The sequence below is a fragment of the Solanum lycopersicum genome, chromosome 9 (genome assembly GCF_036512215.1).
Source record: "Solanum lycopersicum chromosome 9, SLM_r2.1".
Lineage (NCBI taxonomy): Eukaryota > Viridiplantae > Streptophyta > Magnoliopsida > Solanales > Solanaceae > Solanum > Solanum lycopersicum.
Genome location: NC_090808.1, coordinates 62635013 through 62660607, shown reverse-complemented (window position 1 = coordinate 62660607; position 25595 = coordinate 62635013). Strand labels below are relative to the sequence as shown.

The 25595-nt window shown below is 29.2% G+C and overlaps 2 protein-coding genes across 2 annotated transcripts; one reads left to right on the top strand and one right to left on the bottom strand.

Moving 5' to 3' along the window:
* Positions 1-6943: 6943 nt before the first annotated feature.
* On the top strand, positions 6944-7633 carry LOC138338640 (uncharacterized). The gene has a single exon (XM_069289616.1). The coding sequence runs from the start codon at positions 6944-6946 to the stop codon at positions 7631-7633; it is 690 nt and encodes a 229-aa protein (XP_069145717.1).
* A 15414-nt stretch (positions 7634-23047) lies between these two features.
* On the bottom strand, positions 23048-25236 carry LOC112942154 (uncharacterized). Its single transcript, XM_069289615.1, has 3 exons — positions 24943-25236; positions 23184-23526; positions 23048-23091 (listed from the first exon to the last, which is right to left on the bottom strand). Exons 1-3 carry the CDS (start codon positions 25234-25236, stop codon positions 23048-23050), a joined length of 681 nt encoding a protein of 226 aa, XP_069145716.1.
* Positions 25237-25595: the final 359 nt, after the last annotated feature.

Below are 25595 nucleotides of genomic sequence, written 5' to 3'. Positions count from 1 at the left end.
AATTACAACTTTATAATTGCATAATCAGTGGTCAAAATAATTTTCTAGAAGTATCCAATAATCTTTTTCAAGAGTCACAAAAAGTTTTGTTTCATGGGGACTCCATGTAATCATTTTATTTAATTTTTAAAGATTAACTTTTATTTGTTTGATTATAATAAATAAAAAATATTTATACAACTTAATAGTTTATATATGTTTGTTGTTACTACAACATATTCAGTATAGCCTACCATCTTCCATGATTTAATTTCCTTTTAATTTTATACAATGTTTTTTAGACATAAGTATTCATATAGTTTTAACATAAAAGGGTCAAAGATATCCTTAAACTATCTGAAATATTTCATATTTACCTTAAATTATATTTCCGCTCAAAACTCTCCTCCCCGTCAAACTATTGTGTCAAAAGTGCAATTCTTATTAATGGAAGTTGTTAAATGCCATCACATTGCACGTCAATAGGGTTCCACTACCACGTAGACTAAAAGTAAAAGGGTAAAAAATACTCTTAAACTATCTGAAATAACTCATATTTACCCTTAAAGTATATTTCGGCTCAAAAGTACCCTTTCCGTGAAACTATTGGGTCAAAATTGCCCTTCTAATTAAGAGAAGTTGTTAAATGCTATGTGAATTCCATATTGCATGTCAATAGGGTCCACTACCACATAGACTAATTCCTTAAATCTTTATTACGCTTTTTTCCCCTCGTTTCATTATTTTCCAGAAATGATTTTACTCTTTCACCCTCATTTCGCGGCTAAGAGTTTCAAAGTTTTCTTCGTCGCTGGGTTTCAAAGTGGATCTTCCTGGTTGTAGGTTAGTAAATCTTTTTTTTATTTTATCTTCAAAATAATATTTATTTAATCTCCAAAATAAAATTTGTTTTATCTTTAAAACATTGTGATTTAAATAAGAAAACAAAAGTATCACAATTCTAAAGAGATAAAAAAATAGAGTTGATAATGTAAGAATAAAAAAAAAAGATAAAATAATGAGTGCAGTTGTAGTTTAATAAAATACATAACCAATTAACGGGATAAATTTTGAAATTGTATAAATATATGAAAACAAAAATTAATTTGGCATAGAATTATCTATCATATACTAATGAGACTTCCACAATAGATAAATTACATAGTGACCTTCATATAATAGTGAGTTGCACGTTTTAGTCTCGATTTCTACTTCTTGCAATCTTGAATTATTATAAATTAGTGTCATTCATCGAGAGTAAGGAGCACATTAAATATTAGATTATGAATGTTTTACAACTTAAAATTAAATATTTTCTCAATTGATATCAATACATGAATTTCAAAATTAAAATACTTTATTATCTTATTTAAATTAAAAAAATTTATTATTATTGATAGAATATTGATTTTAAAAAAATACTATAAAAATAATTGTGAATTATTTCATTTTAAATTTTGTTAAAAGACAAAATAGTTACAAAAACTTTAATTTTATAAATATAAAATTGATCTAAAGTTTGTACTCACTCCCTTTCGGTTTATGAAATTTTAATTTAACTTAACACGAAAATTTTTTAAAAGAAAAAACACTTTTAAAACTCATGGTCTAAAACAAACCATAGATGTTCATATGACTATAAATAATATTACTAAGAATAGAATGAATATTTTAAAGTCAAAATGTTATTTAAATATGTTATACATCATTCTTTTGAAACTGACTACAAAGAAAAATATGTCATAGAGTAAAGAGTTAATTACATTATATTCCTACTTTTTTCAAATTACGAAATCTTTTTAAAATTAAATAATTTCAGATAAATCAACACATGCGGATACATCGATCGTGATACATTGCTATTGAGGAAACTTGCAGACATAGAGCTCACGATGATTCCGAGAAGGTAGGGATGTATTCGAGAGAGAATGAATGTATCCGAAAGGGGAGAGATGTATCCAAGAGAGGATATGGATGTTTCAGGATGAGATAAAGATGTATTCAAGAAATGATAGGAATGTATTCGAGAGGAGATACTGATGTGTCCGACAGAGGATAAGAATGTATCTGAGAGGACATTTTTGTAATTGTTTAAATAGTAGAAAATTTTAGAAACTATGATAAAATAAGATATTAATTTGGATAATTTTTTTAACTTAAAATTGAAAAAAATAATTAATTATATTGAGCCCATGAACGGGCCTTCAATTGTCTAGTTTCTATTATACATAAGAGTCATGATGAGGCCAATCAATGACAATTTTGTAATTTTAATTATTTTTATGGGCAAAGTTTTAAATTTATAATTGTATAATTAATTGTCAAAATAGTTTTCTAGAAGAATCTATTATTTTTTTTTCAAGAATCACATAATTTTTGTTTCATGTGTGACCCACAAATACATTTTATTATTCTTTTTGAAAATCAATTTGTATTTGTTTGATATAATAATAATGTGAAAAATATTTTTATTTTTATACTCTTGACAATTCAAATTGTTCATCTATGTTTATTACTACTACAACATAACCAGTATAATTTTATAATCTTTCATATATGTAATTTTTTTTAATTATATATAATGTTTTCTAAACAAAAGTATTCATATAGTTTATTTAACTTATTTTATCTCAAAATAATATTTATCTTATCTTTAAAAATTGTGACTTAAATAAGAAAATAAAAATAGGACAATTTTTTAATTATATATAATTTTTTTCAACATAAGTATTCATATAGTTTTTTATTTAACTTATTTTATCTCCAAAAAATATTTATTTTATCTTTAAAATTGTAACTTAAATAAGAAAACAAAAATAGCACAATTCTAAAGATATAAAAAAGAAGAATATAAAGTTGATAAAGTAGAATTGATAAATAATGATCGCGTAATTGTAGTTTAAGAAAATATATAATCAATTAACGGTATAAATTTGAAAATAGTATAAATATATGGGATCAAAAATTAATTTATCATAGAATTATATATCATATACTTGGAAAACTTTCGACAATAGATAAACTACATATTAAACTTCATATAATAATGAGTTGCACTTTTTAGTATTGATTTTTACTTCTTACAATTTTGAATCATGATGAATTAGTGTCATTCGTTGAGAGTAAGAAACATATTAAATATTAGATTATGAATGTTTTACAATTTCTAAATAAATATTTTCTCAAAAATATCAATACTTGAATTTCAGAATTAAGTTACCTTATTATATTATTTATATTAAAATTATGGTTATCATCGACTAGATATTGATAAAAAAACTATAAAACATAATTGTGAAAAAGGTTTAGCATTTTCATTTTAAAAATTGTTAAACAACAAAATATTTTTTTTAAAAAAAATTAACTAAAGTTTGAGCTCACTCCATTTGATTTATGTAATGATAACTTTACTTAAAACGAGGAAGAAAGAAATTAGATACAATTTGAAAATTGTATAAAATGAGAAAGAGAGAAAGGCAAAAGAAACTGGGTGTATAGGACGAAAATATATGTACTTGCATGTGTATATACAATTTTCTCACGCTTTATCCAAACAGAAACGCAATTTATACATTTCGTTTCTGTTTATATAAGTGAGAAAGGCGAGGGTGGCGAGCGAGATTTGGGAGAGTGGCGAGCGAGATCTAGAAGAGAGGAGAGAAGGAAACAAAAATATATGTATTTATACAATTTTTTCTGCTTTATACAATTAGAAACAATTTTTATACACTTGTGTTTGTATAAAAAGTGAGGAAGAGAGCGAGAGATTGGAGGAGAGTGGCGAGCGAGATATTTGGGAGAGAGGTGTCTGGCAATTTTTTGCAAACATTTGCTATGGAGCACAATTAAATCAAATCCTAGCTGCTTCATTTTATTTTATATTATTAGTTTACTATATTATATACAATTTTCTCTTTTTTTAAATCACTGCAATGCAACATTTATATATTAAAAAAAACAGCGTTTTAATGGAAAAAAAATTCTTGACAGCTATTTTCGTGATTTTTATATAAAAAATCGCTGCTTGGTGGAAGTTCTTTTTTAAAAAAAAATATCAGTGCCAATTTTTTTTTTAAAAAAATTGTATAATTATTTTTTAAAATTGATTACCAACATTTAAAACGAATTTTTAAAAAATAATTGCCAGCAATATCTTAATAAAAGTTATTTAACTAAAGAGTTGCCAAGATTTTTAAAAAGAAAGAAATAAAAAATATTCCACACAAATCGCTACCATTTGCCAAAAAGTATAATAATTTCCCACTTAAATCGCTTTTTAGGCAGCGATATTAAAAACAATTAAAATAAAAATGCGACAGTAAAGCAATTTTATTTTTCTAAAAAAAAATCCAAAAACACTACCCATACAAAAATTTTCTTTGAGTTAAAAAAAACATTAAAAATTTCAAAAGGGTACATTAAGTTTTTTAAAACTAAAAGCACTAAATCGCTATATCAGAAGCGATTTTGTTTATTCTTGATTTCTTAGTTATTTCAAATTACGAGATGTAAGGAAAAAAATCCACTAAAATCGTTGCCTTTAAAAAAAATAGGAAAAAAATATGAACAAAATCGCTGGTAGGTCAGTGATTTAGCGATTTCACTTAACACCGTGAAAATAAAATCACTTCTGACATAACGATTTAGTCCTTTGAAATTTTTGATAATTTGTAAAAGTAAAATACTTAATTACATTAGTTTTAATAAGTCATAATTTGTAAAAGTAAAATACTTAATTACATTAGTTTTAACATGTCTTTTCATTCACTTATTGAGCCATTAAATAAGATAGATTATTAATTTTAATAATATTGTAATGAATGATAAAACTTTGTCAAATTAACTCATGCATTCATCCCACGTTCTCTTGATATTTTCTGATAAAGTAAAAGACATATTTTATTATAACTTTTATGTTACATCTTTCTTTGAAAAAATATCAAAATTTCTTTAGAAGTGACTTAAGTATATTAGTGGCTTAAATCAAAAATTAAATAGATCATTAGACTTGAATCGTCAATAACTTCATATAATTGATTTCTTCTAGTTTTCAATTGATAATATAATCATTCTTATTTTAAATTATTTTTCTTGAGATATATTACTTCAAACATGTCAAATTTCTTCTATAATTCCTTTATTTTTCATGAAAAATTTTACTTTTTCTATAAATAGTATTCAATATTTGTTAAAAAAATAATAACTTATAACCTATTATTATTAAAAATGAGGCCCCTTAAATTTGGGGGACCTAAGACATATGTCTTTTTTTAACATAGTCGAGGCACCCATAAATTTCTTATTCAATATTTAATATATATATTTTTATTATATCATGAATACATGGCGTGAGAAATAAAGTATTGTGATAGGTATTTCAAAGGGAAAAGACATAAATTTCACCTTGAACTTGTATCGAAAAGTTATTTACACACTTAGAGCCTATTGGAATGGGCTTAAAAGCTGGTCAAACTGATTTAAAATTCAGTTTTTGATTTATTTGAGTGTTTGACAATTATCAAAGTGACTTATTTTAAGTCCAAAATGACTTATTTTATGCCAAAATCTAAAAGATAGGTGAGGGGTGTTTTTTTTTCAACTTAAAAGTCATTTTATGTTGACCAAGTAGATTAGCTTTTTGCCCTTGATTATTATTATTATTATTATTATTATTATTATTATTATTATTATTATTATATAGTGTAGTTTATTATAATTAAAAACATGATATAACATTAATTTTTTTTTAAATGAAGTGATTAACAATCACACAACTATTTTCAAAAATCTTCGATGGTTGTTGTTATTTTTATTGTTGTTTTTTTTGACACCCAAACCAAGTGGAGTTATTTATTCCATCAAAATAGTTCCTATGAGCAAATTAAAGGCCTTTTGGCTAGGTGTGAGCAAACATCGGAAAACCGAAACACCAAACGAAATTGAAATTTTTCAAAATTTCGGTTTCGATATTTCGGTTTTCAGTTCGGTTTTCGATTTACTTTTTTATATTTTTTGGTATTTCGGTTCGATTTTCGGTATGTATTATTTTAGTTTTTGATATTTCGATTTAAACCGAAATAATATACTATAATTTATATTATATTAATTAATAATTATTAATATTAAATAATTTTTTTTAAAAAGAAACCCTACGGGCCCTATTCCTCTCTCTTTCATCTTTCTACTGATTTGTTTTCCTCTTGGTCTTTCCTCTTCCTCTCCTCTTCTTCCTCTTCTTCTTCTTCTTCTCCTCCAGCCAGATTCAGCATAAGCGCCGGCCGTCCGCCAGAAGAAGCAGCAGCGCCGGCCATCCGCCAGAAGAAGCAGCAGCAGCCGCGAGAAGTAGCAGCTGCGCCGGCCGGCCGCCAAAAGAAGCAGTAGCGCCGCCGCACCGTCAAGCAGACAGCAGCAGCGCCGCCGCGCTGTCAAGCAACTAGCAGCAGCGCCGCCACGCCGTCTGCCAGGCACCATCAACATTCAACCAGTCAGCAGCTAGCAGCCGCGCCATCAACATAAAAAACCGAAATAAAAAACCGAATCGAATTAACAAAAACCAAACTGAACCAAAATATTTTGATTCGGTATTCGGTACACAATTTACAATAATCAAAAAATCGGAAAAAAAACTGAAACCGAATCGAAATACCGAATGCCCACCCTACTTTTGGCCTCAGCTTACAAAAAAATTTCTTCTTATGACAAGTCAAAATGATATTGAATTAATTAATTTGTATGGTCCCAATGTTGTTCAAGTTGATGAGTTTCAGCCTAACTAATGATGATATAGGGAGATATTGTAAGTCTTTAATAATGCTATTTAGGGATGAAAGATAATATATTTAATCATTTATATAAATTAGGGGGTTGGGTAAGTTAAGGTAGGGGTGGAGTAAATAAAAAGGAGCACTATAAAAAGGGGATATTGAACAGAAAAAAATATTATCAAATCATCATGTCTTCAAAAATGTGTGTTGTTTCCCTTGTTGTTCTACTTTCCATCATCACCATCAGTCCTCTAGCTCATGCTCAAGGTTTGGGTCTCATTGTTCGTCCCATTTTGGGTCCCATTTTGGGGCAACCTGCACCACGTATTGTACCACCCGTTGGTCAAGTACCACCTGTTGGTCTTGGCCAATTACCGATTGTTGGTTCTATTCTCAGTCCAATTGTCGGTCCCATTCTTAGTCCTATTCTTGGCCAACCGATTGTACCACCTGTTGTTGGTCAAGTACCACCGATTGTACCACCTGTTGGTGGTCAAGTACCACCGATTGTACCACCTGTTGTTGATCGTGTTGTTAATTTAAGTATATTGGGGAGTTTGTCTTGCTCCGTACCGGGAAGTAATGCCCCAGGCGTCGGAGTGAGTGGAGCAAATGTAACGATTATTTGTGGCAACACAACGATTGCTCAAGTGTCCACAAATAGTCAAGGCATTATTAATGCTGCAGTGTCCACCAATACAAGTCTTTTGTCAGGAACATGTATTGCAAGGATTCCTCTCCCAATTGCTAATTGCACTTTGACTCCAACCACAGGAACCCTTGTAGCTCCTGTTATCCTTATTGGAAACTTACTTGAGAATGTGGTTGGTCAAACTTTGGCAGCAATTTTTGGGATACTTACATCTCTAGCAACCGTCACTATTACCTAGGACTACTCCATCATCACTCACACACACCTAAATAAATGAAGTGCCCTCTTAATTATCATGTAATATTATATTAAATAAATGGTGAGATTGAATAATAATATTATTATTATTATTATATATGTCATGAAATGTATATATATATGCATGCACGGCTCCCAACACGTTTAACTAATAATTTCCTTAAGGGGACACTGTGAATTCAGTGGACTTGATCTTTTTCCTATTAAAAATTTTCAGATTCTGGTACGTCTTTTACAAATTTTAGATTTGTCAATTAATTTCAGTTCTTCTATTCTTCTGTTCTTCACTGGTTCATTAAACTTGGTAACTTCGTGTTTCTGCAAAGTTTGTTGGAATCAGTAAGATTATTTAGACACATATTAACAACAATTCCTCTTTAAGAAAAATATTTCGTATATTTTTTTAAAAAAATCTGTTTCTGATTCTAGTTTCGCTACTAGTTTTAATTTTCTAGTTGTGAAAATGTTCTTAAACTTTGTTTTCTTACAAAGATGTTCAAAGTTTTGTTCTAAGTATGTTTGGAATACAAGATGAACAACAACAATTATATACTACTTAATTATTCTATTCATGAGTATAAATAACACATGTTTTCAACATACCAATATTCACCTACTCTTCTACTTTAATTAACAGAATCTCTAAAATATCTAAATATGTAAGTCCGTAAAAAGTCTTGATATACTCACACACACCTAAATAAATGAAGTGAGTGTGTATATATATATATATAACCTCATCCATCTCTTAATTAATTATGTATCGTATCTAATATTTTATAATAAATAAATGGTGAGATTGGATAATATTTTAACTACTTCCTTTATTTTCAATTCATTTCTGCCTTCTTCTTCTTTTCACTCTATTATTATTATATATGTCATGAAATGCATATATGCACGCACGGCTCCCAACACGTTTAACTACTCAATAATACACACATTAAAATAAATAACACATGTTGCAGCATATCAATATTCACCTATATATACGACTCCTCTACTTTAATTAACAAAATCTCTAAATACCAAAGTCCATAAAAGGTCTTGATATACTCTTCTACTTTATAATTTATTAGAATTTATATGTCGCTCATTATAAAATAATGCACATTTAAATTCAAAGTGGTTCATATATAGTCTTACCATTATAAAAGTGGTTCACATATAACCTTTTCATCTAATGGAAGTGAAATATTGTTTTAATTTTTTTTTTAAAAACACACTAAAATATCAATATACGAGTATATTTTCTAGAAAAGTTCTAAGATTATATATTCAAATTTTACTTCTTAAAAATAAATAAAAAAATGCATTTAAAAAACTATTTGTTTTCACTCCCGTTAGAACAAAATGGTATATTTGAAGACATTATTTATATAATAATATGAGTACATGTAACCCACTTTTTTAACGAGGATATATCAACTCTAAATCACAAAGTTAAGGAGTATATCAAGTCCACCTCCCCCCACCCCCCCACCCCCCCGGCCCCCAAAAAAAATACAATAAAAGAAATAAGTTTAATAGAAAAAGACTTGCTCTATATCTCATGGCGGATCACAAAACCAAAGGATTGAGCACTTATATACGCCTCGTTATAAAAGGATTGAGCACCAATATACGCCTCCATGAAGGGTTTCAATAGGCGTGTTTGTTATAGATGATGTACCTAGAAACGAGAATTAGGCAATATAGTATCAGGATATTCACTATATATAGTTTAATGAATATCCAAATTTCTATTATCTATAGTTATTTCAGGGTTGTATTGAAATTTTTGTTTGTCTATTCTCTCTTATTATGTATGTGGTTGATGATTCTTGTCGTAGTATTGTTTTATTATTATTATTATTATTATTATTATTATTATTATTTCAAGGTTGTAAGCTAAAATTTAATTAGTTTGTGTTGTTGTTAAACCCTTCTATCTTTTTACTTAATGAAATCCAATTTTCAATTTTGTACTACGTTGATTTCACTATAGCTACAGCTTTTCTTGATTTAAATAATAATGATAAAGTAGGTATATCTAGACCAATAAATAAATAAATAAATAAATAAAATAAAATAAATTATTTTTCGACATATTAATAAATATTTATTTCAATCAAGAATGTGGTTACGCATCTTTTTGAGACATTAAAAATTCAAGGATGCGGTGACGCACCTTGTTTATAAATATAAATATTTAGAGTGACACTTATAGACAATTATTAGGTGGGAGGAACTTGAGAGATGAAGACAATTATGTCTCCAAATGTCAAAGTCGAGAATGCAGTTATGCATCTGATTTGAGACTAAATAAAAGTTCAAGAATAAAAATGCAAACAAGTCAATACCTAAAAATAATATATCCAAAAATATTTTAAAATAAATATAAGTCAATAAAAGTGATCGTGCTAGAACCACGGGACTCGAAGGATGCCTAATACCTTCTCCTCATTCAACAGGATTCCTTACCTAAATTTCTGGTCCACGGACCAAAATAAAGAGTTATTTCCTTTTGGTTAGGGATTAAAAGAAAAGTTGACTTGCCATAACTTAAATCCAAGTGGCGACGCTGAAAAATAAAATAATTCCCTAATCAATAACGTCACTTAAATTGGAAAAACCCTTACCGTCTTACGCCACGCGCAGAAAAAGGGTGTGATATCTCTGGCGACTTAATGAAACAACAACAACAACAACAACACTACAAAACACAAATATAGCGATTTCAATATGTCAAAATCAGGAGCATCAGCAATATAGGCAGGAAGACCTAAAACTTCATACAAATGAGACAACAATATTTCAAGTTGCACCACTGATTTCCAGCCGACACCAAATCAAAAACATTTCAAAATTCTAATGACTTGCGACCATCAAGAAATAAATCTCAAATCAGTTGAACAGAAGTATTACAATATCGAACCACAAACTAAATAACTATTTGTTCTTGGTGCCCTCCACGCGCTGCTTTTACCATTGAAGTTAGGCGTGAAGGCGTTGTGTAATGGTTTTCCGTCCGTAAACTTTGGTGCTTGGAACTTTTGTCGGCTTACGGTTTGGAACACTACTGGGTTCTCTTGTTAAAGATAGAATTGGGCCGGGTTGGGGTAAATCTGGGAAGGGAAACTTATATAAATATACTATAATAAAAAATATTTATCATTTATAGCAATAATATTTTTACCTCACTTGATCACTTTTAATTCATTTATAATACAAGTTTAATACATATTACAAAGAACAATTTATTATTCACATATAATACAAATTTTAATGATGAATAATAAATTTATCACACACTTTAATACACTTAAAATACAATGTGATAATTTTTTATCAAACAAACATGATTTATTTCAAAAAACAATTATAATTCATATATATTGCATACATAATTCACTTTTAATACATATTATAGATTTAACAAAGCATTGCTATAAATGGTAATAAACAAAAAGTATCACTAAAATCAGTAATTATTTTTTAAAATATATTAATTTATGTAATTTTTCCATTTGGGAATAATAAAGTTGGGCCGGTATATTTAAAAGGAAAAATAACTTAAATACACAACTATAAGTTTAGTATTCTCTAATTTTCCCTTCTTTTTATAAATATTACATAATTTTCTTTTTTTAGTAGAAGTTTAGAGATACATAGCCTTCTCTCTCCTATAACACACACTTCCCCAATATCATGCCTATTTTTTCTCCACTAAAACATTCATGAATCACTTTCTGAATTTTGAATTATTAATTTTAATTAAAAACATTTCACAACATTTAATATGAAATTTTGAATTTCAAAATTCAAAAAATTTGAAATTTCTGAAAATTGGACCATTGTTCTATGGTTCTTCTTCTTCTTCTTACTCCATCATCCGTCTATAGTTTTCTTCTTCTTAATCCATCATCTGTTCTTTTTTTTGTTCTTGTTCATTTCTATATTACATCAGCCGTCTCTAGGTCTTCTTTTTCTTCTTACTCCATCATCCGTTCTTTTTTTTATTTTATTTCTGTTCATTGTTCTATTACATCATATTAATGAATCCTTTTACTAATAGAAGGATTTATGATTCGGACGATGAAAATTGGAAAGAAAATAAAAAAAAATCTTTGCATGATCCTATGAATGTTCGGAAGGATTCAAACAAAGATTTTGGCGAATCATCTAAAGCAAAGGTTGACAAAATACACCCAAAAAAGAGAAAAGAAGCAGCAACCATTGTTGTTGAAATTAGTAAAAATTTTAGTAAAGGAATCTCATATGTATCATGAATTTTTGAAAATTGTTATCATATATCAGACAATAAGTTTAATACATAAGTACTCGGTGTGTTATAGTGTGTTAGTCGATGCATTGATACATGAATTAGATGTGTATCATATGATTTCCTATGTATCAAGAGTTTTTGAAAATTGTTATCATGTATCAGTCAATAAGCTTAATAACTGCGCCATCAAGTGTGCTTGCTGATACATATCGACTCAGTGTGTTATAGTGTTTAGACGATGCATTGATACATGAATTTGATGTGTATCATATGATTTCCTATGTATCAAAAGTTTTTGAAAATTGTTATCATGTATCAGTCAATAAGTTTAATAACTGGATGTTCATAAAAATGTCTTCAAACTAGATGATATAATCTTGAATTTTCAAAATTTGAAATTGTTATCCAATTACGTGTTGAATTAATGCTTATTAATGAACTGTTACCGTAATTTAAGCTGATTTAGATAACAAATTTAAATGTTCCATTTTACCCCCTTTTAATCTTAACAATTTTAAATTACTATATATTATTTACCATATATCACAACATACTAATGTATCACGCCACAACAATTTTAAGGGATTATTAGTAAATACTAAATTTGTCGGGACAGAATGTAATAATTGTATTACACTATGGAATTCCTTAAATTTATACTATTTAAAAAGGAAGTTGGAGTGGCTGGTTTGGTTGATGTAATTTAAGATTGGGCTGAAATGCTCTTTAAAAGGGAAAATTGTATATAATAGCAAACTAATAACCTAAAATAAATATAGTAGCTAGAGTTTGATTTAATTGTGCTCCATACCAAACGTTTGTAAAAAAATTCCCGGCGCCTCTCTCCCAAATATCAAGCTCGCCACTCTCCTCCGGTATCTCACTCGCTTCCTCATTTTTTATACAAACACAAGTGTATAAAAATTGTTTCTAATTGTATAAAGTAGAGAAAATTGCATAAATACATATATTTTTGTTCCCCTCTCTTCCCTCTTCCAGATCTCGCTCGCCACCCTCGCCTTTATCACTTATACAAAGAGAAGCAAAATGCATAAATTGTGTTTCTGTTTGTATAAAGCGTGAGAAAATTGTATATACACATGCAAATACATATATTTTCATCCTATACACTTGTAATTATACAATAAAAATACTACCCTGCACAGTTTCTTTTGCCTTTCTCTCTTTCTCGTTTATACAATTCGATTCAATTGTATATTCCTTGTCAAGTCTCTTTTGTCTTTCTCTCTTTCTCATTTTATACAAATTCAAATTTTATAAAATGGTTCTATACACTTATAATAATACAATTCGTTTTATACACTTCATTTTTATACAGTTCTCTATCCAAGTGTCTTTCTCTTTCTTGTTTTATACACTTCAATTTATACAATTTGCTTCAACTGTATATATATAGCGAATTATACAGTTTCTATGTTTGCTATGGAACGCAATTATGCAAACTTTGCTATAGCATACAAATATGAATTTTTTATTTGCTATATGTGAAAGTTGCTCAATTCAAAATGGAGGCCCAAATTTGGTCTTTTGGCAACCAAATATTGTATACTTAAACCAATTAGAAATTGAATGGTGAAATGATTGACATTAAACTCGATGAATTAGTATAATTAATTAACGAGCTTCTTAATTTTAATTAAATAAATTAATCGACTTAATTATAGAATAACTAATTCAAGAATGTAAACTATTATATAACTAAACTAATTAGTAAAATATTTAAACAAAGTAAAATCTTTTTGAGATGATTTTTGAGTAATCATAAAAATATATTAATTGTATACATAGTTGTGTAATATATATATATATATATATATATATATATATATATATATATATATATATATATATATATATATATATATATATAAAGCGACAAAACTATTTAAAATAAGGTGCAAACTTTGAAATTTTCTTACAATTTTATAAACTAATTATTTTAAATCGTCTAAAATCGAAGAAGCTCGAATTGATTATTTATATGGTGGAGGTCCAAAATTGGGTGTCAACACTAACCCGATAACCAATCAATAAGATATTCTTTATCGTTTTTTGGTAGTTATACGTTTGATTTTCGATTTACCCAGTAACAAAAATGTTCGTAAAATATTATATGACTTCTCACTTTTCTAAATATAGTACAAAGGCTATAATTACATGTCACCGCCAAAATATAGTACGAGATTTTTTATGTTAATCAAATTACGGACCTTCACAAACTTGCAAATGCTACAACCTACAATTACAAACTAAAATTAATATCAAATAGTCCAATAATACTAAACTAAAATTAAAATCAAATAGCTACAATAGTGAACCCTTACTATAGTCTTTAGGTTTTTAGTAAACAATAAAAACTAGTAAAGCGGCCTAGTGTGAAGGGGAGAGAGTACTAATAATTTGATATAGTTATAGTGTTTAGTTATATTAAATTATTAATATTTAATAATTAGGAAGAGTAAAATAGTGAATTATTACCGTCTTATTGGGTTATTAATTTACCCAATAACCCAATAGTAAAAACTGATAACGAACCAATAACCCATTAATTTTTTTTTATAAACCCATTAAAACCTCAATAACCCAATAACATATTTTTGGTTCAATTTATCGGTCGGTTCGATTTTTGCACACCCCCATTAAAAACACATTTAAACTATCTTTTTATTTAGTTTTGTAGCTAAACTAGTATTTATTAGTTTGAGAAAACACCTTGGTGGTGTGTATAATGTACTCTATTTTTTATTTTGAAAAATCTTAACACTTTGACATTTCACATAGATAAAATATTCACCGTATAAATAAAAATTAAATTATTATCCAACCCCCTCCCCATAAACCACCCTTTCATTCTTCCAAAAAATATTTTACTTCTTTTTCTCAGTCCTTGATGTTTTGAAGATTGAGAGTTGAGCACTTATTCTTATGAGTTGATCTTGTTTTGAGATTTCTGTTGTTAGAGTAAGTCTTTCGCTTATGATTAAAGGTTCATTTGGGATCAAAGATGATTTTTGAGTACCGATACATTTAGGATGTAGGTTTAGGGCGTAAAAAATATTAAAAATTATAATAATTAACCATTTGAAATATATTTTAAAACTTATTAAAGAATTTGTTGACTCTTAAAATTTTATATGTGTCACATAAATTAAAAATACTATAATTCACAATAATAAACAACTTATAATATTTTTAAATCATATAAATTTTAATTGCTCTCCTAATTCATCTGTATCATGTAAATTAAACATATACATTGACCTCCTGCTTGCCCATCTATCGTGCCATTATATTAACATAAATATATTTTTTTTCTTACCAGAAAACCAGAAAATATAGTTCTCATTTTTCTGTGTGTTTAAAGCTTGATACATCCGGTGGCGTAGTCACGTGGTGATAAGGGTGTCCGATTTTCGTCAGAAATAACTATCATATAAACAAGTAAAATACATACGAAATGATTAAATAGCATATTTTGAACATCCTTAACATTAAAAAAATTATAATTATAACCTAATGATTTCACCTTCTTGAAATGAAGAAGTAATCGTGCATTCGAATCTAACTAATTCTACTTATTTTTGTTATGCTACTTCTGGACATATTTGTGAAACTCATGGCTCTTCTACAAAATACTTCATATTATATTATATATATAAAGTCAGTGGTATATTGGTGATCCATACACTACTACTTAAAAGGTTTTTAGCATATAGAGAAAAGACATAAAATGTTACTTGAAGTTGTCTCGAATTTTTATAAAAATATCTAAACTAAGCAAGTATCCTATTACCCTCCCTAAATATTTTTGAATTGATATTATTACATCATTTTTTGTTTACCTGACACGGAAAGTGTATGCGCTCTCTTAAAGAGCGTGAACAAACTAAAAAAACGAATATAATTTTATTTTTACAAGAATTTTACTATAAAATATATATATTTTTTAATTTTTCGTATTATTTTAACTTTTTCTCCTTATTATTTTTTTCTTTTTCTTTCTTCCTTCTTCTTCAAAAATTCATTGTCATCTTCATTAACTTATCACTTTCAATGTCAGTTTTTACCACAATTTCATCTCTCTTTTATTCTACTATAATTTTAACTCTCTTCAATTTTAAAATTATATGTTAGATATTTTAATACATTTCGAACAATGTGATAAACCCATTAGATTTCAAGATAATTAGTAGACATTACTTATTTTTTTTTTATCTAAATTCTACTTAAACTTTTTTAATTTTTAATGAAGTGATTAACAATCACACTGTGAACACCTAATTTTTTACCAAAATATAAAGATTTAACACCAATTTTAAAAGGTTATATTTAAAATAAATAAAAATAAATAAATTGTGTAAATTACTTTAATAATTAAAAAAATATAAATTTATGGTATTTGTTTTAAATCTTCAACTTTTAATTACTTTAAAAATAATGGTAGAAGAAAAGAAAAAGGGAGTCCTATGGGCAAACCAAAGGCCTTTTGGCCTCAGCTTACAAAAAAAATTTCTTCTTATGACAAGTCAAATGATATTGAATTAATTAATTTGTATGGTCCCAATGTTGTTCAAGTTGATGAGTTTCAACCTAACTAATGATGATATATGTGAGATATTTGTAAGTCTTATTTAGGGATGAAAGATAATATATTTAATCATTTATATAGGTTGGGGGGTGGGGTAAGTTAAGGTAGGGGTGGAGTAAATAAAAAGGAGCACTATATAAAGGGTATATTGAACAGAATAAAAATTATCAAATCATCATGTCTTCAAAAATGTGTGTTGTTTCCCTTGTTATTCTACTTTCCATCATCACCACCAGTCCTCTAGCCCATGCTCAATTGCCTATTAACCTTGGTCCCATTGTTCGTCCCATTTTGGGTCCCATTCCCTTTGTGGGTACTCTATTGCATCCCCTATTGGGTCAACCTGCACCACCACGTATTGTACCACCCGTTGGTCAAGTGCCACCTGTTGGTCTTGGCCAATTACCGATTGTTGGTTCTATTCTCAGTCCAATTGTTGGTCCTATTCTTGGCCAACCCATTGTACCACCCATTAATATACCACCGATTGTACCACCCATTAGTATACCACCGATTGTACCACCTGTTGGTGGTCAAGTACCACCGATTATACCAACGAATATTAATTTAACTATATTGGGGAGTTTGTCTTGCTCCGTACCAGGAAGTAATGCCCCAGGCGTCGGAGTGAATGGAGCAAATGTAACGATTATTTGTGGCAACACAACGATTGCTCAAGTGTCCGCAAATAGTCAAGGCATTATTAATGCTGCAGTGTCCACCAATACAAGTCTTCTGTCAGGAACATGTATTGCAAGGATTCCTCTCCCAATTGCTAATTGCACTTTGACTCCAACCACAGGAAACCTTGTAGCTCCCGTTATCCTTATTGGAAACTTACTTCAGGATGCGGTGGGTCAAACTTTGGCAGCAAGTTTGGGGATACTTACATCTCTAGCAACCGTTACTATTACCTAGGACTACTCCATCATCACTCACTCACACACACCTAAATAAATGAAGTGAGTATATATATACAAAAAAAAACCTCATCCATCTCTTAATTAATTATGTATCGTATCTAATATTTTATAATAAATAAATGGTGAGATTGGATAATATTTTAACTACTTCCTTTATTTTCAATTCATTTCTGCCTTCTTCTTATTATTATTATTATATATGTCATGAAATGCATATATGCACGCAAGAAAAAATGGCTCCCAACACGTTTAACTACTCAATAATACATACATACATTAAAATAAATAACACATGTTGCATGCAACATATCAATATTCACCTATATATACGACTCCTCTACTTTAATTAACAAAATCTCTAAATACCAAAGTCCATAAAAAGTCTTGATATACTCTTCAACTTTATAATTTATTACAATTTATAGTTCACTCATTATAAAGCAATGCATATTTATATGATAATAGGAACCCACTTTTTTAACAAAGATACAACAAACTCTAAATCAAAAAATTATATAAGGTCCCCTTCTTTCCTACAAAAATACAATAAAATAAATAAGTTTAATGGAAAAAAGACTTTCTTACTACAGATCACAAAAGTCAAAAAATCAACCAGCGTTGGGCTCACAAAATAGTGACACGTAGGCCAAAAAGGGATAGAAAATTATTAATAAAATAAGTTCAGGGGGGTAATAGGACCTTAGTATAGTATAAGTGTGTCTCTGATATTTCGGGCATAGGTTGAGGGGGTACTTGTGCATTATCCCAAATAAAAATAATAAAACTAAAATAAGTCAAAAAGTAAGATAAAGAAAACTTAAAATGAAAAGAAGTAATATTTCAAATTGAATTAACACGTGTCACACAATGATTGATATGTGATTACACTTGTCATTTAAAATCTAGAACTGATTCAAAAATGATGTAATAATATATATTCAAAATAGTTTAGGAAATAATAAGATATCTACATAGTTAAAATATATTTTTAAAAATTCAAAACAACTTCAACTGTCTCTTAATGTCTTTTCTCTTTAACATATATTTAAAGTTCAGCTTTTCTATTGGCAAGATGTTAGTAGATGCCAGCCATCATAATTTGAAATTTAGATTGTGTATAAGTTCGGCTTATCTGTTGGCATGATGTTAGTAAATGCCTATCATAATTTGAAATTTTAGATTGTGACACTTTTTCTTAATACTTTTTGACATAGTAAAAATTAAATTTATTATATCAAATTTTTTGGTTGATATGAAAAAATGCATATTTATATCCCAAGTGAGAAAAGAACGTATAATAAAAATAATAATAATAAAAGTCGTTCTCATGGTATGTAAATGTTTGTCTTTAAAGATTGACATTATATTTTCATAATATCGAAAGTATTATTGAAATAACGTATATATAACTTACTAATTAAGAACGTATGACTTGTTAGTAATAGTTTTTTGTGTAGTCGTTGATCTTGTTCCGACACTCACCTTTGTACTGTAGAGGCTTCATAGATAGAAAATTTTGGAGAGTTTTTCAATTTCAGATATTTTATTTAAATGTTTCATACTCATTATATTCAGAAAAATTTTGATATTCAGAAAATTATTTTTAAACATTTCTTTCAATTGGATGTTTACATATGCTTGAGTTAGCATTCCGCTTATAGTCAACCAAAATAAAAAATTGCGCATGATTGTCAAGTGAAGAAACCTATCCCCTAGAATAAGAACTAGTTCTTGTAAGTTGGTTTAAGTCAGAACACAAACACTTGTTAAATTAAAAACCTTCCTCAATCAAGGAAGGAAAAACCTCGTTTTATTAATTCAACTGGATGATTTTATGATTACAACTCAATAATCAATAACCTCACCACTACAACAACTCTCGATTAACTATAATCGACTACTTCTACTCTCAAAAGGCCAAACCCACCTTTTGTTACAAACCTCACCAAAGCTCAACTCTACAAGAAGCCAAACCCACTTCTTGTACGAAAACGTAACTAACAACTCAACAATGAATCAAGAAAATAGTTTTACACGTTCAAGACTTTCTAACTCAAGAACTTCTTTGAACTTAGCAAGACCTATCGATCTTGGAAGGCTTTTACTTGATGAATAACTCTCGCTTTTCTCTCTATGTAAAAGTCGTGTCCTCTTCTTCTGTTGTTGATCTCTATTTATAGAGTTTTCTCCTGCCTTCTCGTGCCTTGAATCCTTATCAAATAAGGTAAGGAAATTGTAATTATAGTTAAACAAGGAGTACTGATTTTACCTTTTATTGTACAATCCTTTTTCTATACAACTTCCTTACTTAATGTATTAAGGATTCCTTATTTGTCTCAACTTGAATTTTCAGCATCTTTAGCTCTTGTACACTTAATTGTATACTTCTAGTGACTGCTATAATTAGTTCAGGTGGCTTCTTGTTGCGACAAATTTGGCGATGAATCTGGCAAACCTTTTTATCCATATATTTGCATTTCTTGTCTATTATCAAAACTTTAATTTTATCTGTTTATAGAATTATCAGATTCTAACATATTTTCCCTTTTTGATGAAGACAAACCTGTGTAATGCACTTATAATAATCTTCCCCCTTTTGACAAATCAAAAAGAGTCCAATATTAGCTAAACAAAATAAGATAACATCCACAGAAACAAGTGAAGCTCAGCCAGTTGAGCAAAATAAAGTGTTCTGGAAACACAAAGAGGAATATCAACACAGAGTAAAAAGAACCAGGTGCAAACATGATGCTTTTCAAGTTGAATATTGACTAGGCTTGGTGGAGGCAAAAGCAAGCATGTCCAGAACTCTGTCAACCCTTGCATTGTTAGCAAGCTGCTTCTGCACCAACTGATCTTTCAACCTGTGAATCTCAGCATTTGAAGTATGAAGTTCAGCACGTAAATTTTGGTTTTCCAATTCAAGGGTGACATACTTTTCTTCTTCCACTTTGAGTTCCCTGAGTAATTGAGCAACAGGACCAGATGTACGTGGAGAAACATTAACAACTTGCTCTGATTCCATGGGAATGCCACAATCAGCAAGAATGGTTTGAGTAAACATATCTGCACGAGTCAAAACCCTTCCTTCTCCCAATGGTACTTCAAACGCATCAAACAGTCTAGTTAAAAGATTCCCAAATGGTAATTGATGAGAACCTAGTTTAGGATCAACAATTCTAGCAAAGTGTTTGATGATCAATGTGGGCCAGTCAATACGTTCTTTACATTCAAGAGCATTCATAAGTCCCATGTCTTTATAGAAGCAATGTGACGTTGGTGACGCCTGGGCAGTATTCCCTTATGTATTATCTCAAAGAGAAGCTTATGAACTGATCCCATGATACCTTTTAACACAGTCTGTGCCCTAGAATTGACTCTACCTTGAGAAAACTTAGCTGGAAGACTAAAATGTTCATCAAAAGCCCAATGATAATCATTAATACCCACAAATGGTATATGTAAAATTTCCCCAAGCTTAGTTGCATCAAAAACAATCTCAACTCCCTTCACACTAGAAGATACTACATCCCCTTCCAAGATTGTTAAATTTGTGTAAAAAACTACTACTTCTTGTTCATAAATAAGATTAGGTTCAAGAAATAGTTCCTCCCACCCCTGAAACCGTAGTAACTCACAAACCTGCTTGACTATGTCCATTGATAGAATATCAAGATGAAAAGTTCTACCCCTAAGCACTGTTTTGGTTTGAAAATATTTTTTCCTTCCAACTTTGAGAAATCTATCCATATTTCTTTTTGCAGATTTTATCTACAAAAGTCAAAATCGAACTAAATCGCAAATCGAGTGTATAAAAACGAATCGAAAATTAAACTAAACCGCAAATCTAGTCAAATAAAAAAAACCCTGACTAGTGGTTTGGTTTGACTTGATTTGGTGTTGGAAAAAAAAATCCGACTATATTTGGGTTGGGTTGATTTCAACTAAAATAAACCAACCCGAGACCAAACCAACCCGACATTATATATATAATTTAAAATTTTTATTTTATACGTAAAAATCTTACTTTGATGTAAGTTTTTAAATATCTCTTATACTTTTTCACAGTTTTTATCTTTTACTATATTTATTTCATGTTTGGAAGTTAGAATTCTTAATAATCAAATAAAGATTCTAGTCCATACATGTTGGTAATTATAATAAAGTTTAAATAAAAATCAAATTAATAATAATTCAAAAAGCAAATCAATTCAACACTAAGAATGACAATAATATCGAATATTTATTTTTTAGTTTTACATAGATTTAGACATTAAAAATACATGATCTAATTTTCTTTTCTTTTAATATTTAGTCATGTAACTAATACTTACTTAACTTATTTTAGCATGATTTAGTACTTTAAATTATGATCAATTTCATTATGAGTGAGGTGTTAGAATTTGTTATGAACATCAATTGATCTATTCTAGTTCTAGTATTAACACAAAAAGAAATAAAGGAAAAAGGTCATCATATATTTCTTAACATTGCAGTTTAGCATTTATATACGCCTCGTTATAAAAGGATTGAGCACCGATATACGCCTCCACGAAGGGTTTCAATAGGCGTGTTTGTCATAGATGATGTACCTAGAAACGAGAATTAGGCAATATAGTATCAGAATATTCACTATATATAGTTTAATGAATATCCAAATTTCTATTATCTAGTTATTTCAAGGTTGTATCCAAATTTTTGTTTGTCTATTCTTTCTTATTATGTATGTAGTTCATGATTCTTGTCGTAGTAGTGTTTTATTATTATTATTACTATCATTATTATTAGTAGTATTTCAGGGTTGTAAGCTAAAATTTAATTAGTTTGTTTTGTTGTTAAATCTAAGGGTGGGCATTTGGTATTTCAGTTTGGTATCGGGTTTATTTTTTGGTTTTCGGTTTTTGTAAATTGTGTACCGAATATCAAATCGAAACATTTCGGTTCGGTTCGATTTTTGTTAATTCGGTTCGGTTTTTATTAATTCGATTTTTTTTATATTGGTTTTTTAATGGGCCTGCTTAGTGGGCTTTTTAAAATTTTAAACTTTACAATTTATTTGTTTGATTTTTCAACTTAATGGGCTAAAAAGTAAAAATAGACAATACATCAAAGAAGTGCATTACTAATTTACTACCAAATATCAATATGTCAATATGCCATTAGGCATTAACACCACAAATTTTAAATTCACAATATCACTAAAACACACAATTTTTAATTAACAATGAAACTAAAACAAAAGTTGCATTGTAGATTTGTAGTTAATGTCTTCACAAATACAACATAATAACAATCTAACAAGTAACATTAAAGTCTTTCATGAGCTCATAATAAACAATAATAAGAAACAAACAATGTATTTTAAACTTCTTGTCTTCTTCCATGAGATTACTTTCAATTCAAATGTCAACAATAACAAACAACAATAATGAGTTTCTTGACTTTCTTCCATGTCAACAAAATTATTTCTTCATTGTCTTGACCCTTGGAACTTTTAAGATAAAATCAAATATTAGAAACTTAGAATACTACTTTTAAGATTAAAAATGATATGATTAAATAAATGATGTATTAAACTCAACGCTTGCAAGTCAATCATAGATCAACAATGGAAGAGTTTCTTCCACTATTTGTCATCTCTATAATTAAGAAAAATAAACATGTCATACAAGATAGAACACAACAAGTATTTTATTTTTTAAAAAAATAAATAAGAAATAAAAAATCTTACCAAGTTCAATTTTTTCAAGAAACTCCAAACTTTCTTCAACACAAATAGGCTTGGTTTCTTGTCTAAGCCAATCTTGGACACAAATAAGACATTGCACACATTTGAGAGTCAATGAACTTCTAAAGGGATCTAGAATTCGACCACCAGTGCTAATTGCACACTCCGATGCCACACTCGACATAGGAATAACCAATACATCTCGAGCCAACTGTGAAAGTACAGAAAATCTAGGAGAATTAACTTTCCACCAACTCAAAATATCAAAATCTCCAGATTCAGGTTCTTGGTCTTCAAGAAGATATTTATCCAACTCGGATTTAACACCTAAACTTCCAGAATCATTCTTTTGTTTTTCATGTGCAACTTAGTTCTCAAAGAATTTTTGGACACATTTTGAGAAATACCACAAGCAGAAGAATCAGATGAGTCAGATGAAGATGGTTGACTTTTGGAACCTTTTCCATACTCACTTACATATATCGCAAACAAATCCCTCAAGTAAGACTCTACTTTCGTATTCACTACATTTTCCGTTTTCCAAGTAATTCTTCAAGAGCAAAACTAACATACACAAATTTATTGTGAGAATTCAAAACATAAGCAATAAAAATTATTTTGTTCATTCTTTCAGGAGTACCCCAATATTTCTTGAATTTTTCTTTCATTCCCAAAGTCATTTTACTCAAATCAAGGTCATCACTTGCTATACATAATTTCAAATAAGCATCAAGTGCACATATATCTTCAAAATGAACATTACAAGTAACATACCGTGAACCTGAAACTTTCAAAGTGAGTTCATAAAATTTTTCAAGAAACTTTGTGACATTCCTCACATTAGCCCAATCTTCATATTATTTTGACCCTGCGATACTTCCATCTTCACAAACATTAGTAGCAAGAAAAGAATTAAAATTACCATCGTAAAGATCAAACCTCTAAAAGCCTTCTCACACTTTTCTGCTGTGTTTAACATCAAATAGGTGGAATTCCACCTAGTAGGCACATCTAAAGACAACAACTTATCACATTCTATCTTTTGCATTTCAACACATTTCAAGAAATTTCTTGTCCTCGAAGAAGATGATCTAAAATATTTCACCATTTGTCTCACCCTTTGATAGAAGGACTAATTTCATTCAAACCATCTTGCACAATTAGATTAAGTATATGAGTCATACATCTCACATGGAAATGCTTATCTTCTATCAAATTAGTTTCCCACATATCTAATTTTTTGAACAACTCTAAAACTGCCACATCATTTGAAGAGGCATTATCAACCGTAACAGTAAAAAAGTTATCCAACTTCCAATCAAGTAAACAATTACTAATAGACTCAGCCAAAAATGCTCACCTTTATGACTAGTGATAGGACAAAAATTCAATATTCTTTTATGAAGCACCCAATCCCTATCAATAAAGTGAGCAGTCAAACACATATAATTGATTCTTTGCACTGAAGTCCATGTGTCTGTTGTGAGACAAATTCTTGGTTGTATTTCTCTTAAAGATTGTTTCAAATTTATTCTCAATTCACCATAAACTTCATAACAATCCCTTGTTATGTTTCTACGAGAAGGAATATGAAACAAAGGCTGGACTTTACTCATAAACTTCTTAAAACCTTCTTTTTCAACAAAACTAAAAGGTAGTTCATCCAAAATAATCATCTCAACTAAAGCTCTCCTACATACCTCTTGCTCAAATTTCCAAGTCTCTAAATTGTTATTTTGAATATGTAATAATTTTTGAATACCGGTGCAACAGTCGGAGGTTTATACACTTTACACCGATAAGTCAAATGTTGTTTTAGTCCACTTGTTCCATTTCTTGTTGTATTGGCAGCATAGTATTGTTTACAATATAAGCACTTTGCTTTAACTAATACACCATTTTCAAAAACCTTTACAATGTGTTGCCAAACAGTAGATCTAGGATCCATTTCTTTTTTTTTTGTTATTTCTGTGCCAATTGACGGATCATTGCTATTACTAAGTGTATTATCCGTAAAATCAGCCATACTTATTCGACTTTGCTCAGCTACAACCATATTTAATTGTTTTTGTTCAACCATCTATATATATAAAAAAATTCACACTAAATTCACAATAACTAGTAGCAAAAATAAAATCAGAAAGAAAAAAACGAAAGAAGTCAAGAACAAAAAAAAATAACAAAATCCAAACCTGACTGGCTGAGACGGCGCGATGTGCTGGCTGCTTGATGGCAGACGGCGCGGCTGCTGGCTGCTTGATGGCGGACGGCGCGGCTGCTGGCTGCTTGATGGCAGACGACGCGGCTGCTGGCTGCTTGATGGCAGACGGCGCGGCTGCTGCTGCTGCTGCTTCTGGCAGACAGCACGGCTGCTACTGCTGCTTCTGGCGGACGGCGCGGCTGCAGCAGCTGCTT

Bases quoted from the DNA above. Each gene is read 5' to 3' on its own strand.
- LOC112942154 (XM_069289615.1), bottom strand. From the start codon at position 25,236: ATGGTTGTAGCTGAGCAAAGTCGAATAAGTATGGCTGATTTTACGGAT. The intron at 23,527-24,942 runs GTATTCAAAAAT...GAAAAACAAAAG, and splicing joins AACCTCCGACTGTTGCACCG to AATGATTCTGGAAGTTTAGG. The intron at 23,092-23,183 runs GTAAGATTTTTT...TCTTAATTATAG, and splicing joins TCTTGAAAAAATTGAACTTG to AGATGACAAATAGTGGAAGA.
- LOC138338640 (XM_069289616.1), top strand. From the start codon at position 6,944: ATGTGTGTTGTTTCCCTTGTTGTTCTACTTTCCATCATCACCATCAGT.